The following is a 16,594-nucleotide window of genomic DNA, read 5'->3' on the forward strand; positions in this document are numbered from 1 at the left end:
CTTTGCTGGTTTACGGCAGCCATTTTGCCAGAAACCATGGTGGGGTGGAGGGGGAAAGAGGGAGAGGTCAGACAAATAATTGATTGCCTTTTGCCAGGTTTCAGAGGTTTTCCTGGATTTTCCCTGTGTTCTTTTGTCATTCTGGGGTCAAAATTCTATGGTCAGGAATGCATTAGAAATTTCTCCATAGGAAAAAAAAGGGGAAATTGCCTCATTTTTATGCAAACGTTTGCCTAAAAGAAGATTTCCTGAAAATGCATTGTGTTTATATAGCAGGACTTGCACTTAATGTAGCTGATGAAGTGGACCATCACCCCCATTCTGAACCATAGTCATTAAGGTGCCATCAGACTCTTTGTTGTTTCTCCAACAACATGGCTGCCTCTGTGGAAATTTACACAGTTCTGATGTTCTGTAAGATTGTGGGTAAAAAAACACACCTTGTAGTCCCCTGGGATGGGCCCCCTCAACCTTAAAGTCAATCCTGGCTGTGGGAGAGGATGCCTGGGAAATAGAGTGCTTCTACTTGGCAGCTTATTATGGACTTCATATTTCTTTCCAGGCACAATTCAAGGTGCTCATTTTGCTCTATGGGTGCTGCTTCCACATAACAGCTTATTGTGGACTCCTCGATGCTCATCCACACAAGTTTTACATGACTTCACCCTCATCAAAATGCCATATCCCTGCTCCCCTTCTCACTTCAATCCAGATTTACTTTTCTTGTGAGCCTTTTCCCTCCCCCCATACTGGATTTTCTGCAGAAATGGTAAAGCTGAATCAAATGGGAACATAATATAGGATGTCATTTTGATGAGGATGTTGTCATGTGAAATGGTGCACAAAAGATGCATGCATGAGCAGCCCCAAGTCCACCACCGGCTGCCATGTGGAAGCAGCACTCACAGATCCAAAGTAGCCTAGAAGACAATAGAAAGCCCATGGAGACCCTGGTTAAATGCACTTTTGTTGGGACTGCTGCTTCCTTCACCATTTGGAGCTTTTATATCAAGCACGTTACAATAACTATGCCCAATGTTTTGAAGTGTAATCTTGTTGAAATACAATTGTTAGTCTGAATCCTACAACAAAATCATAGCTTTCCCCACAAATGGATTTGAAAAGAGCTTCAAGTTGATAACCAACCACTTCAGATATTGCAGCGAATGCAAAGGCAATAGTGCTTCACAATTCCTCTTTCTGCCTCTCATCGAAAGGGAAAAGAAATGCATCCACCCAGTTTCAGAAGAAAATATACACCTCACAGTGGGGAGCAACTATGTAATAATAATAATAATAATAATAATAATAATAATAATAATAATAATAATAATAATAATTTATTTGTACCCCGCCCATCTGGCTGGGTTTCCCCAGCCACTCTGGGCAGCTTCCAACAAAGATTAAAAATACATTAAAACATCACACATTAAAAACTTCCCTGTATCATTCTCCCCTACCGCCATTGAACTTCAGGAGATGGGAGAGAAACCATAAACCCACTCTCTTTCTCATGGTTTCTTTAGCACGTTCAAAGAGACTCTGATATATCTTGGAGTCTCAGGTATTATTGCAATGGATCCAGGAATATTTCAAATTTAAGAAGCCAGTACTCTGTCACTAACAGGAGTCACTATTTTTCCCAGTTCAAAAGGGCTTCCTTTATTATTGTCCATATTCAGCATTAACTGGATCATCTGTACCCAGTCATTGGGTAGCTGGGTCCAAGCCTTGTTTTGGGTAAAAAGCTATAATGAAGTTTTTAGTGCTATCAGAAAACAGTAACACTGGACCTCCCCCTTTTTTTGCAGTGTTATCCAACAGCCAGATAATATACAGCCATACCTTGGATCTCAAATGTCTTGGCTCCCAAACAAAATGACTCCCAAATGATCGAATCCTGGAAGTGAGTGTTCCCGTTTTTGAACGATTTTTGGAAGCTGAATGTCTGGTATGGCTTCCGCGGCTTCTGATTGGCTGCAGGAGTTTCTTACAGCCAACTGGAAGCTGCGCTTTGGTTTCTGAATGTTTTGGAAGTCGAATGGACTTCCAGAACAGATTTTGTTTGACTTCCAAGATACGACTGTACATTGAATTGTAGGGGGAACAAGATGGGGTCTTGCAGCACTCCACACTGATCCCAATGTAAAGGAAGGCAGGAAGATAGCAATTGCTTGCTATCATCCTTTCCCTGCTAGGACTGTAATCATTTGAGTGGTCCTGAAAAACACCCGACCAGGTCTTCTCATCGTATATCCCCAGCCCTCATGATAGTATCAAATCATGCCCAAAAGATCTACTATTATTGATGACATTTATAAAACAAAGCAGGTATGCTTTCAAATTCGATGGGAGACCATGTGTTGAGATTCCTGCATTGCAGGGGGTTGGACTAGACGCCCCCAGAGTTCATTCCCAACTCTATAATTCTATGAGTCGATGATCTTAAGATTGTCAACAAAAGTGCATGACTCCTCCTCCCCGTCCTCCCTTTTACACAATACATTTGTAATGTATTCTAGTGTTCCCTGCTTTGGAATGCATCATTTCAGAATGAAATGGGCTATACGAAGTGAAAGGCTTGTATTTAAATCAACTGCACTTTCTAATTCACAAATGTGAGAAATTAAATACATATATTTAGCATCACCTGTGAAACTCCCTAGCATTATATTTAATTTGAAAGCAGGATTAACACATTTGATAGGAGGCTGAAGAAATGTTTACTGGAAATATATACACCACTCTCTGCTGCTTTGCAACGAGGTGACATGAGAATGAGGCAGAAAACTGGGTGCCTCTTTAGCAGAGGAAGAAAACGATTGAGAAATCAAAGAACAGATTTCAGCACAGCACTATTCTGTAGCAGCTACTTGCTCCCCTCCACACACATCAGTGTCCAGGTTCTTGATGCTTGGGCCAGTTAGCACACATGGGAGGTGGAAAGTTGTCACTTTGGACAGCACCTTGAAGTATTAAAAGAGGAAGAGAGTGACTTTCTTTCTTTCAGTCTTCTAGGTAATGTCCAGAGTCACTTCCAGACACAGCATTGAGAGCCCCAAGTTCTCACGTCCTTGAGATTCCACAGCAAGCAGGAGATTGTGCAACTTTGTCTGCAAAATGGTGGACAAGCATAAACTTCATCAGGCTGTTCACCATCCCCGGCACCTTGACTAGGCTGGCTCTTTACAGATTTAAGGGCAACTACAGCTGCCACAAGGGAAGCGGGTGGCGCCGTGGGTTAAACCATAGAGCCTAGGACTTGCCGATCAGAAGGTTGACGGTTCGAATCCCCATGACGGGGTGAGCTCCTGTTCCTCGGTCCCTGCTCCTTCCAACCTAGCAGTTTGAAAGCATGTCAAAGTGCAAGTAGATAAATAGGTACTGCTCCTGCAGGAAGGTAAACGGCGTTTCCGTGCACTGCTCTGGATCGCCAGAAGTAGCTTAGTCATGCTGGTCATGTGACCCGGAAGCTGTACTCCGGCTCCCTTGGCCAATAAAGTGAGATGAGCGCCGCAACGCCAGAGTCGGTCACGGGGTCCCTTTACCTTTTTACAGCTGCCACAGCAGTCTATGTAAAGTTAACTCTGTGGCAAGTGGTTGAGCGCTGTGTGTAGTGGAATACAATGTGTGTTTTAGTAACTTACCCTCCTGGCTCCATCTGCCTGAGAATGTCACTAAATCACAAGTACTTGGACTGGAAAGCTGTGGGAGAACATACCTGAGAAAAGCACTGGCCATGGCCAACATATTGTTCCTCAGCTTTTGACATGGCAAGAATTTTAGATGCAAGGGGTGCAGGATGCCATCAATATCAGGGGGTGGGAACTCCTCAGGGAATTCTGGAATCCAATTGACTCAAGGGTCAGACTAAACCAACCAGATACAGTGGTACCTCGGGTTAAGTATTTAATTCGTTCTGGAGGCTCATTCTTAACCTGAAACTGTTCTTAACCTGAAGCATCACTTTAGCTAATGGGGCCTCCCGCCGCTGTCACGTTGCCGGAGCATGATTTCTGTTCTCATCGTGAAGCAAAGTTCTTAACCTGAGGTGATATTTCTGGGTTAGCGGAGTCTGTAACCTGAAGCGTATGTAACCTGAGGTACCACTGTATAAAATACCGGGATAGCTGGCTCATTGGTTTGACCTTGAAATGCTGTTGTTGCATTATGGAGATGATGATAGCCATACATGATTGGTAAACAAAACTGCATACAATGGAACTCCCATCATCTAAAGTCTAAATATATTGCAGTGCTTTTTGTATTCCGTTCACTGTGTTTCCCTCATGCAGCTTTAGGGCAAAGTGAGGACCCTTCCCATTTATCTAAACCTCACTGGTAAATTACAGCAGATATTGCTGGATATGCATGCAAATAGCTTTAGATACAATAAAACTTAATTATTGCACTGTTGATAAAAACCATTAACATGCTATGTCACTGATAATTAGAGTAATAATGGTTAACATCTCATCTTGTGCCTGCCATGCATTTACTGAAAAGCCAAATATGTGTAACACAGGCACAAAAGGAAAGGGGGCCGAGGGGAAAGATGACCAGAATGCAATCTCTTTGGGACAAAGGAACAGTTTTCAGGTGTCACAGCTCTTTGGAAACACACAGTGTGATCCACAGCGTTATTGGGAGGGGAAGCTATAATCTATACTTTTACAAGTTGCAGCACAACTGGATATTTATTTAACTAACTTGTATTAAACAGCACATCAGTTAGGATATCTGTGTGCCACCCTGGGCTCATTTAAGAGAGTGAGACATAACATTTATTAATAAATAAATAGTGTGTGTGTGTGGGGGGGGTATCTGTGCCTTGCCTAAATCAATTGCCTAAAGTGCAACCACAGAATTAAAACAGCACCAGATGCAGTGTAGGCTGGCCCATTAGGGCAAATGGAGAAAACAGGGAGCTGCCCAACCCTCTGCCAGCGTTATCTGCTTGCCATCTTCCTTACAACTACTCAGGGTGTGGGTGTAACTGCCTATCATTGCACAGGGCACTGCTGAACTATGACAACCCCAAGGTCTGCCAATGCTAGTGACACCAACCATAGGATGGAAACCAACATTGAGCAAACAAGACTTCCTTCCTTCCTTTCCTCCTTCTGCAGCTCCTGGCCTGCCGCCCCAGTCTTCCAGAGCAGACTTTGGCAGATGTTACCGAGGGCTGCAAGGGGAAGGAGAGGAAGGGGACATTCAGTTGCATGAGCTCATGCACTGAATTCAGCCTCGCAGATTTCAGTTTGGTCGATGAATCAAAATATTTTAAGATTTGCTGCAGCCAAGGTTCAAATGTCTAAGCTTGGATGAATTAAAGATTGAATTGTTAAAAAACAGCAGGTGTATTCAATTTGCTACTAGGCCAGGTTCAAGGTTCCTGCATGAACATTGTTGCAAAGCACCTTCAGGACCATCTGTCTTGATCACGGAGATCCTCTGACGACTTGTGGTTCCTCCCACTCCTGAAGGTTTATTGGCCTGTTAGAAACTGATCCCTGTTGCCGGTCCCGTCCTGTGGAACTGCTTGTAGAGATTCCACAGGAACCATTCATGCCTTCTTTTAGACATTTCTTAAAACTGTGCTACTCAGTTGATGTGCATTTATTCTTTGCAATGCGAATTCATTTTTAACAACCCAAATTTATTGATGTTTTTGTTGCCTTTACTGGAACAGTTATGCTGTGTGCTGCCTTGATGTTTTTATGTGATTGTGGTCTATAGGTTTTTCATAAATTGTAAGAGCATTTTGTGTTGGATTTTGAAGAGGGGTGTGTGCCTCTTCCTCTTCGCCAGTCTTCAGAAATAGCCATTGCTGCTGCTGCTGCCGCCACCGCCACATCTCCTGGGACAATGTGTGCCATTGTGTGTCCCTATGAGTGCAGGAACAGGGAGGGGATGGCAGTCCTACACCAGCCCATTCCCTTCGCCAGCTGCAGCTATCGTGTTAATGCAGCAGTGCCTCATTTACGCTGGCAGTCGCTGACCTCCCACAATCAGGCAGAGCTCACTGCTGCCAGAGGAAAGGAAGGACAGCTGCTTATAAAGATAACCAGGCGAGTATGGAGAGGAAGACTGAGTTGGTGTGGTGTGGAAAGTGCTGCTGAGAAGCATGGGGCAAGGAAATGCAATGCAATCCCGCTCTCTCCTCACTCCAGCACTGAACTTCTTTCACCGCTGGAGGAAGACAGATTATTCCTTGGTTTTCCAAAAAAGGCGCACAGGACACCAAGCCTCATGCTTCCTGGTTAGGACAGTTCGTGGACTGAAGCTAAAGTTTACGAAGCCTGAAACAGAATCCCCTCCAATACACTCTGAAGAGTTTTGAAGACTGCTAATTAAAAAGATTTCTAATTCTGAACCATAGTTCCACTTGTCTCTCAAGACAGTGTAACACAATGGGTCGTAATGCAGAAATGTTGACTTTCTGCATTAGTCAATTTGTTATTTTAATTCTGAATACCATTTTATTAACTTTACATTGATATAACAATCCAGCCTCAAGGGCATCCTTATTAAGCGTTCCTGAATTCTGTTCTTAATGGCAAGCCAAATTGCTATGCTTTTATCCTTTCCTCTTTGATTAATAAAGCAAGCAGTAATTACATGTGCTGGATGCGATGCCAGCTCAATCACAACTGTTCTTCAGAGATGTGAAAGCATTTGATGGGGGGGGAAGAGTTTTTCCAACTATTAGTTTCCCATTTGTAGAGTGTTCATGCTGCATGTGGACATCCTGTGTGCCAGAAGGGACCAAGGAAGAGAAAGACTGTGCACCCCCATGTTCTGTAGGGAAGTATTGGATTTTGAAAAAGACCCTCAAAACTATCAGAAGTGAGGAATGTACAGTGGTACCTCGGGTTACAGACGCTTCAGGTTACAGACTCCACTAACCCAGAAATATTACCTCGGGTTAAGAACTTTGCTTCAGAATGAGAACAGAAATCGTGCAGCGGCACAGCAGCAGCGGGAGGCCCCATTAGCTAAAGTGTGCTTCAGGTTAGTTTCAGGTTAAGAACAGACCTCCGGAATGAATTAAGTACTTAACCCGAGGTACCACTGTATATGCACACAGCCAATGTGACACAGTGATTAGATAAATCTTCTGCAACCTGGTGTCCTCCAGTTGTTTTGGACTATAACTCCTCCTTTAGATGAGTTGTCCAAAACATCTGGAAGAAATCAGGACTGGAAAACTGGGTTAGCAGACTAAGACCAGTAAGATCCAGTTTCTGATCAGCCCTCTTCCAACCGAGAAGCCATTGCGAGGGCTGGATGGATGCCAATCCTGCCTTTCATCTCACAAGAGGCACTTCCTAGGTCGAACAGCAAAGGCTGCAGCCATCTGCAGAACTAGTTCAAAACTTAGGGAGACCTTCAAACCTGTGAGCTGGGCAATTCTCAGTTCAACAGATGCTGCAGCAGCTGAACAGCCTTGACCCAAGTAAACAGAACCAGAAGACTACTGGAATTGATTACAGCAAGTTATCTGTGGGTTCCACCTTTTTATCTGCTGAGCTCCCATAGAGGCCCTTCACTACTTTAAAGCAATCCATTAGCTCACATTGTACAGGTACAACATTGACAAAGAAGAGAGATATGGATCTGGTCCTCTGGCTGAGATTCCCCACCCCTGTTTAGCACATTGTTCTTCTTTTGTTGGTTTGAAACCAACCAGGTCATGGGACAGTGGCATTAAGAAATGGGTCTCCAAATGCATGTCTGGGTTAAAGGTTGCTCCCAGGTCTTGAAAAAGTTGAAGACTACTGGCAGTGTTGCATGCAAAGCAGGCCAGCGTGTCCACAATATGCAGCATTCACAAGAGGTGGTGATTGCCTGTTCTGGATTTTTAGACAGTCTGTACAAATTGAGGTTTCCTGGTGTGGAGCAATGAGCCTATTCATGTCCTGCTTGTGATCTTCCAAGGTACTGGGAAATTATCTGAGGCAGCAGAAGCAGTTTTATTCCGATATATAGTTCTAGTATAGCTCCCATAATACTAGAACCCCAGGCCACCAATAAAGCCGAATGTCAGAAGATTCAATTGAGACAAAAGGCAATCCTTCACATAACCAAGTATGGCATTTGTCCCCCAAGTGGTGATGGCCACCTTGCACAGCTTTAAGAGAGGGTTAGACAAATTAACAAATGTGTCAGAGTCAAGCCTATCAACAGAACATGGCCTTGTTTCCATTAACGCATGCCCAGGTTTCATCAATACTAGACTGATATAATGTGAGCGCTGCTCTGGCCACATGACCCGGAAGCTACACACTGGCTCCCTCGGCCTATAGAGCGAGATGAGCGCCGCAACCCCAGAGTCGGCAATGACTGGAACTAATGGCCAGGGGTCCCCTTTACCCTTTTATAATGTGATCAGAATGGGTTTGCCTTTAAATAGTATTTAGAAAGGGAGGAGGTGGAACTAAGTCACCTGTAAGCCATCTTGGTTATTGAGTAGGGAAAAACATTTTAAGTAGGATGTAGTAGTATTGCCATTCACTTTTTCCTAAATGGAATAGGAACATGCAATTTTAAATGCTGCATGTGCACCCATATGGACCTGCTGATGCCTTCAGGTTGTTTGACTTCCAATGCCTAGATTCATCAGACTAGCAGCCGCAGGCCCTTCTCAGTAGGTCACCTTCTTTGAAACTCTCTTAAAAGGAGCATGCAGGGCTGTTTTTGCTAGTTTTCAAGCAGCCCTTAAAAATTTATTTGCTTAAATCTGGATTGTATTCATAATATTGTAATCTGGATTTTAATCAACTGCAGATTTTTTTTTTAAAAAAAACTTTTGTTTGTATTTTTAAATTTGTTTCAATAGTCAGGAGGGCTTATCCCTCAAACATGGCCCCTTAATTCCACCAATTACCTGACAAGACTTTATGCTGAAAAGTTACAGATAGGTAGCCGTGTTGGTCTGCCATAGTCAAAACAAAAAAAATTCCTTCCAGTAGCACCTTAAAGACCAACTAAGTTAGTTCTTGGTATGAGCTTTCGTGTGCATGGTATCTGAAGAAGTGGAAGAAAGGAATTTTTTTTGTTTATGCTGAAAAGTCTACTTCCTAGATTCTCTGTGAGAATGTGAGATAAAAGCTTAATGAAATGGTGAATATTATATGAAATTCGAATTTTAACTGTGATATATTCAGATGTTGCCTGATTTGTTTAAAAGTGTATGAAGTCTTTCAGTGACAGCCAGAGTAAAATTAGGATGAACACAGGTAGCAAGCTGTGGAGAAAAAAATATTTTATATGGGTTTTTTTGCACTGGAGGTGAACAGATGAGAGCTTCGCCAATGCAAGCTTTTATTGCAACTCACATTTTAAGACTTCACAACTATGAATCTATGGCAGTTGTAAAGACATATCTGTAGCTATGATAAGGGTTATTTCCTTACAGGTGCTGATCAGAAAGTAATTCCTCCGACTGAAAACATTCAGATGTCCTGGCAAAATACATATAAACTGCTTGAATCTTATTTGCTTTTATGTACCCAGTTTTGCTTTTCAGCAAGTAAGGTTTCCTATGTGACAATCCTAACATAGTTGTTGAACAATGATCCACACTAGTTAAAAGTCTATTTATTCTGAACAATTTCAGTCATGGTCTGCAATTGGCACCTTAAACTGAACCTATAAAAACTGGCAAAGAATAATCTGGAGTCCTAGCCACACACCTACCTCTGGGTGCAGCATTCTAGACCAACTGAATTATCAGGGCTATTAAGACCTTCTTGTACATTAATTCAAGAGAAGGAACAATTAAATTCTAGCTTATGGCCTAATTGGCCCCTTTTTTCCTGCTTGAAGGTTATGCTGAATACTGTATTTCAACAGGTATTTTGTTATGCCATCTAAATGGTATGCTGCATTGCTTCAGTTTCTAATTTTAGGGCTGCATTTTTTATGTATTGTATTTTTTGGCCATGTACACCACCTCTGAACATGCTTATTCCCCCGCAAAATACAAAATAACTTCATAAGCACAAAGAAAATCAACTTTATGGAGCTCTCATTATAGGTCAGAAAAATACAAATGATTCTAGAGAATAAGGTCCCTGAAAATGTATCAGCTTATCACTAGAGCTGAAGTAAAGAGGAGGGGCTGACCAGTTTCTTGCATGATTGTTAAGCATCATCAGGGGAGCTGTGGGGCTAGTGAAACTTGTACTAACCTGAACTATTTCAGTTTTCAGGGCTTGGATTGCTGCTAAATGGCAGCTAAAGAGTAGACATTGTTACGAGTTTACCAAAAAAAAGCATAAAGTTCGATAAACAATCTAAGTAAAAAGAGGAATCTGTTTCCCATTTCAAATAGTATTAAATCATTTGTGATAACATTTGTAATAGACCAACATCACAGGCCATTTCCAATTTCCTTTACTCGCATACCAAAGCTAAGGTTAGACTACTCTATAACATCTAGCAAATAAAGCTATGCTACAAACACTGGAGTCAATGATTTAATTTTATACAAGTCAAACTACACATTGTATAAAGGTTACACGGCTGTGCTAATATTTTGTTATTGTTGCTAACTGGTTTGCTACAAACATTAGGGGAACTGATTTTATTTCTAATCCAGCTGCACAAATAATGGGAAATCTAGTTCTTGACTACCCATTAACACTAGAACTTAAGTTCAGTACAATAAATTTCATCAAGTGCCATCAATTTCATGGGAAGTTAGCAACCTCTTATAACTGTGATGCAGAATGTGGCAGCAGTTAAGACAACAACAAAACAACCAACCAAAGAACTTGGCAACTAAAAAGTAATGTGGTACCTTGAATTTCACTTGATGTTAGCTTTATTTTGTTAGGCAAAACTGCAGCATGCAAAGTTAGAGAGGATCATTTTTATTAGGTTGTCAATACTGCCTCAAGATGGTGACAAAGGAGCAAAGAAGTAACTTCTGGCAAGTTTGGGTACAACACAGAAGAAATGTTCCAATTCAAACTCATAGTTGGCTTATCAGCTTTATAAGCATCTCTGACCTGTTCACTAAGGCTCTCATGCACTTTTAGAAGCAAGCCATAGCCTATTAATTCCAGTAATTTTAAATAACGGAAAAATTTATGAATAGTCACCTTTCCAAAAACCTTCTGCACTCAAAAGATTTTATATAAAACTCATTTTCCACTCCCCAGATTTCTGATGGGGCACTATTAAAAAATAATAATCAAGGATTTGCCCTAATTTCTACAAAAAGATAATTTTTTCCTGCTCTTTGCCACTTTCATAAAAAGTTTTAGATATTTCAAACTTTTGCGCCTCGTTTATGTGGTTTTCAGACTGCTTCTTTCTGCAACTAAGCAGGCCAACTTCGCCAATACTAACATAAAAAAGACCTCTGGCCTGGAATACAAATGTTCCATAATCATGTGAAAAGGGAAATGAGTTCCAGTATTAATCTTGTGAACTGGATCGTGAACGTGAGCGGGATTTTGAATGTGATCGTGACCGGGATCGCGATTCATTCCTCTTGGGTGGGGATTCTGACCGTGCCTTTGCTGGTTCATCCTGCATTGGCGAATTGGAACGAGATCTGCTCCTTGACCTTGATTTAGACTTTGCTTCTCCTTTACCATTTTCTTTTGGCGATCGAGACACAGACCTGGATCTGCTGCGAGACTTCTCAGACTTCTCTTTGGATCTGCTGCGGGATTGTGAACCCCTGTCAGATTTCATCTTAGATTTGCTCTTTGATCTCGACTTTCTACTTTTGGATCTGGACCGTGAACGATCTTTGCTTCGAGACCTAGATTTAGAGCTTTTCAAAAGAACAAAAGTTATTTACTTATTGCAAGTCTACACATAGAAGCCCATTTGTTTGGATGCTTAGTAATTTAAATACCAATGCAGAGTGTGAGCACTTAAGCTAGGAGAATATTTCTATCGGACTCCTAATGCATTGTTGGCAAGACAGACAGATAAATTCAAATTCTCACCGAGATCGGCTTTTTGAGGCACTACGGGATCTACTGCGGCTGCTCCTACGACTTCTACTACGTGATCTCCTTCTAGAACGGGACCTGAAAAAGAAACAAAGCAGCTATTTGGGCACCATGCACCACTGGCACAACAGGACTTCTTTTTTTCCCCCGCCCCCCCAATCTGCTGAGAAGGATGTGCTGGGGACAAAAGCGCAATTTCATTGCACATACAGAAGTCCCAATCCAGAGTTCAATATGTCCTGAAGTTCCCACAAATTTATATTCTTACACAGATATCCAAAGAAATCTGACCTTGTGCACACATTAGTACAGCCAACTAACTTTAGTAGTATAACATCTGAAGTGGGGACCCCTGTTACCCAACACTGCAAGGTGTATTCTTCTCTATTCAGGGAAATAGCTGCTGCAATTTTCTGTATATCCCCATTTCCGGATTTAATTCATACACAGAAAATCTTACAAACCACATCAGGACCAAAGATACCTTGATCTACTGCCAGAATAAGATCGTCTATGGCTTGACCGTGGCTTGTCTTCAACCAGCCTGATCTTTCGTCCATTTATCTCTGTACCATCCAATTTGTCCAGAGCACGCTTCATGTCAGAGTAAGAACGGAATTCAATTACTCCTTCATTTGTGCGTTCTTTGTGAGCATCCGCATAGGTTACCTCACCAGCTTGCCTCATAAAATCCTGAAAGAGAAAAATTGAAGTATTAAGTCTCTCCACAAACATAGGAAGGACACTACACCAGCTTCACAAAAAAAAATCTCAGCAAGTTCAGCAAACTCAATACACATACTTTTCAAAGTGAACTGGCATTCTTCAAAGTTTATGGGATTCAAAGAGCTGTTTGATAACTTGCTTTTTTTAAAAAAAAGAGAAAAGATTATTGTGTCAACGTACTTTCAAATCCTGCCAACTACAGCGACTGGAAAGGTTTTCAACAATTAATCTGTATTCTGTGCGAACAGGTGGTCCATATTTATCTCTTCCTGATGCTCTTCGACTGCTATATCCTCCTCCACCTTTATCATACAAAGATACAAAGTTAGCAACCTTGTATAAAAGCAATGAAAAGTTAGTTTACTTCAGTTCACAAATTGCATTTACAGGAGTAGGACTTTATCTTTCTAATCCTGCAACAAAAATTTTAATTCGCCACATTTTATATATTAAGGGCAAATCAAAGACTAAAATCCTACAAGACTGTGCTCCTAAACTCTGTTAGAGAGTGACTGCTCCTTATTAGATTTACCTTGCTAAGTTTTATTTTACAGAACATTGTAAAATATAAAACTTAACTGATTACATGCATTTCTACATTTTACAAAAACGATTACTAGATTACACTAAGTACTTACATCACAGTATGAGGTATTTGGTGGTGGTTTGGCCACAACACACGCAAGGTAACAGTCACCTAGTTCAGTTTAACCAGTTTTGTCTAACCCTTGGAATCCTCACCATCACCCTGCGTCTAATGGCAAAAGGCTGCTGTCGTCATGGCTTCCGGTAAGGTCAGCCAAAGGGTCATAGGGCAAGGGTCACACAATGTATGGAAAAGCCATGGCCAATCAGGAAAGGCAGTCATCTTAGCCTCAGTGGACACAGCCTCAGCCCCACTGGTCACTTTTAAATTGAAACATCAAGGACTTGTTAAAAAGTTTGAATTGAACATGCAACAACTTTAAAAACAAACATACATATTTGCAAGATATCCCACCCCCACCAGCAACAACCCATTAGAAAAGATATTTGACTGCCTTACTGCTCTTAACCATTATATAAATAAGTCTGACGCGTCCCAGATCCTTTCCAGGAAAAGCTAAACAGAATGGGCTTTGCATCAGCATGTAGTCATTTTATTTCCAATTCGAAATAACCCGTTTCTGTGAAAGTCAACTATCGCCACCCTCAAAAGTCCCAAGTTACTTATGCTCGGGAAAACGAAGCAAAGTGCTTTTGAAGACAATACTGCTTAAAGAGGGCTGTGCCTGTTTTAGGTTAGCTCCTCCACAGCACAAACTTTCTCCGCAGAGTTGCAGTTTTTGCTATGCATTATCTGCACGGAATGCATTCTGATTAAGAGCAGTGAGTTCTTAATACAACCCCTCCCCCCCCCCACACAAACGCCCCCCCCCAAACCCCAGCCTAATAAATAAGGACCCTAAACTTTTGGAGTGCAGCTTGGCACTGCGGGTGCCTAACCCCCACCAGAAAGCTCCCTGGGCTATGTACCCAAAGGGGAAGAAGTGCAGTAAAGCCCCTCCTCATAACCCTGCCCAATCCACCCCCCCCAACCAGGGGCCTACGATCCCTTCCTCCCCAAGCCCCGCCGTGTCCCCTCCCTCCGCTTTCCCCACATCCCGAGGGGCCAGTCCGACCAAACCCACCCCCCTTCTCTCCCCGCCTAACCTCCCTCCCGCCTGATCCCTCCCCCTCCGCGTCCTCCCTTCCCGCCTCCGCGCGCCTGCCCGAAGTAGGCCGCGGCGGAGCAACACTCACTGCGGCTGCTGTAGCTGTAGCCGTCCCTGTCCCGGCGGGGGCCGCGGGCGTGCTCCACGATCACCCGCTCCCCGCACAGGTCCTTGCCGTTCAGCTCGTAAACGGCGTCCTCCGCGTCCCGGGAATCCTCGAATTCCACAAACCCATACCTGGGGGAAAGACGGGAAAGTTACCCTATAGGCGCGTCCCCGTGTCTATTCACAGGCATTCTTATAGGCATAATAAACACGAGCACGTCGGCGTCAGGCACGCGCCAACAACAACGGGCCCGGCCTGGTCGTGACTCCCTGAGGCGCCGCTGTCAAAGGAGGGCCATTCCGTTCTCCCTCTCCGCTTCACTCGTTCCCTCCGCTGACGGGACAATGGGGGCTGCCGCCATTTTGAACGCGACGCCACGCGGCATGAGGGGAGGGGGGAGAAGCGGCGCCCCAAGCCCCCCCCCCACTCGCTCCCGCCTCACTCGAGGAAGAAACCTTCCCCGCCCGCCGCCTCACCCGTTTTTCAAGTCGACCTCGAGCAAGCGGCCGTAGCCGCTGAAGAACCGCTGCAGGTCCTTTTCCCGCACATGGTAGCTCAGGCGGCCGATATAGACGCGCGGCATCTCCCGCGACCTAGAAAGGGAGAAAAAAAAGGGGGAAAGAGAGGGAAGAAGGCGTGAGAGCCGAAAAGCAAGATCGGGCGCCGGCGGGACAGAAAGGCCTCGGGACACTCGCGGCTGCGGCCTGCTCCGCAGCACAATGGCGCCCCACCCCCGCGCGGGCTTTTATAGGGGTGGGCGGGGCCTGGGCCGGGTCAATGGCGTGCGAAGGCGTCACAAAAGGGAGCCGGTGGAACGAGGGAGTGAGAAGAACAAGAGGCGGTGGGGAGTGCGCGTGCGCGCAGCTCTCCGGACGCTTCCGTCGTGCCGTATCTTAAGTTTGCGCTCCACCTGGAGGGGGGGGGGGCAGTTGAAGATCATGAAGTGAGGTGGTAGTAGAATCGGTAGTTTGCGCATGCGCGTTGGCCCACGAGCCTAGAGCCGTTCGATTTGTACTACGTGCAGGCTTCGCTTTTAGAAAGCGATAGACAGGAAAGGGCGAAAACGCAGAGTGACGCCTAACCCCATTTACCCCGGAGTACGCCAACTGAATTGGACTTTTAGTATATTGTCTTTTCCGTGCCCGCTGAAGATCTTCATTTTATTATTTTTAAATAAATTTACTTTTAAGAATATTAGCTAGGTGCAGAATCGAAGAAATGGCTTCAGCGGTACAAGGCATTTGCCGTTTTTGAGCCAGTAACAGTTATTGCAAAGCAAGGTTGGTGAATGCAAGACACCAAGCAACAACGGATCCAATAACTGCTCCCCCGCAAGACCCCTCCCCTCATAAAAGCCTAATTTGGTAGCAGTTCGCACGCAGCGCATCCTCCACAATAACGCTTCAGCAAAACTGAATTACAAACCGAATTACAAGTAGCAGACAAAGACGATAAGGCCATGGAAACTATTTTACATGGCAATATATAAAAGGATAAAATGATAATCTGTAAAAACGATGGACAAGACGGAAAAACATAAATGCAGATGTTAGGCGGTCCATTTTTTTTTTACATAGGATGCTGTGGATTGTCTTGCTTATTGACATAACTGATAAAAGCCTTTTAAGTTGAGATCTTTCCCAGTCCGCACCTCTACTGGAATTATTTATATATATTTTTTATCACTTGTTGGTTTCCCTGGGCTCCATTGGTGGGATATAAATTTAATAAATAGCAAATATATGTACGTTTGTTGTTAGAACCCAGTCCAATGTGGCTATCCAGAAAACCTAGCTCTGGACCTGCCCTTCAGCCCCATCATCTGCTGTCCTGTGGCTCTCAGCATCATTATTCTAAGGAAATGTGGCCCCCAACAGAAGAATGGCTCCCCACCCCGTTCTAGAACATGGTTTGAGTAGCTTGTTGAAGGTCCAGAGCATTGGTAGTGCTGAAGGGCCTAGTGTGAGACATAGCATACAAAAGGGCAGTGATGGTTGAGAGTTCGGGGGCAGCAGAATGTGGAAGAGCCCCAACTTTTTTTAAAAAAATCCAAAATCAAAACTAGTGATTTTGTAGTGAGGGCAGAAGCA

At 43.6% G+C, this 16,594-nt stretch overlaps 1 protein-coding gene across 1 annotated transcript; it reads right to left on the reverse strand.

Moving 5' to 3' along the window:
* Positions 1 to 9,310: 9,310 nt before the first annotated feature.
* On the reverse strand, positions 9,311 to 15,251 carry SRSF6 (serine and arginine rich splicing factor 6). The gene is made up of 6 exons (XM_081914700.1): positions 14,981 to 15,251; positions 14,487 to 14,635; positions 12,885 to 13,006; positions 12,463 to 12,671; positions 11,973 to 12,056; positions 9,311 to 11,794 (listed from the first exon to the last, which is right to left on the reverse strand). Exons 1-6 carry the CDS (start codon positions 15,085 to 15,087, stop codon positions 11,431 to 11,433), a joined length of 1,035 nt encoding a protein of 344 aa, XP_081770826.1. The 5' UTR covers positions 15,088 to 15,251; the 3' UTR covers positions 9,311 to 11,430.
* Between the last annotated feature and the right edge of the window lie 1,343 nt (positions 15,252 to 16,594).

This window comes from Podarcis melisellensis (assembly GCF_964234715.1).
Source record: "Podarcis melisellensis genome assembly, chromosome: 6".
NCBI classification, from domain to species: domain Eukaryota; kingdom Metazoa; phylum Chordata; class Lepidosauria; order Squamata; family Lacertidae; genus Podarcis; species Podarcis melisellensis.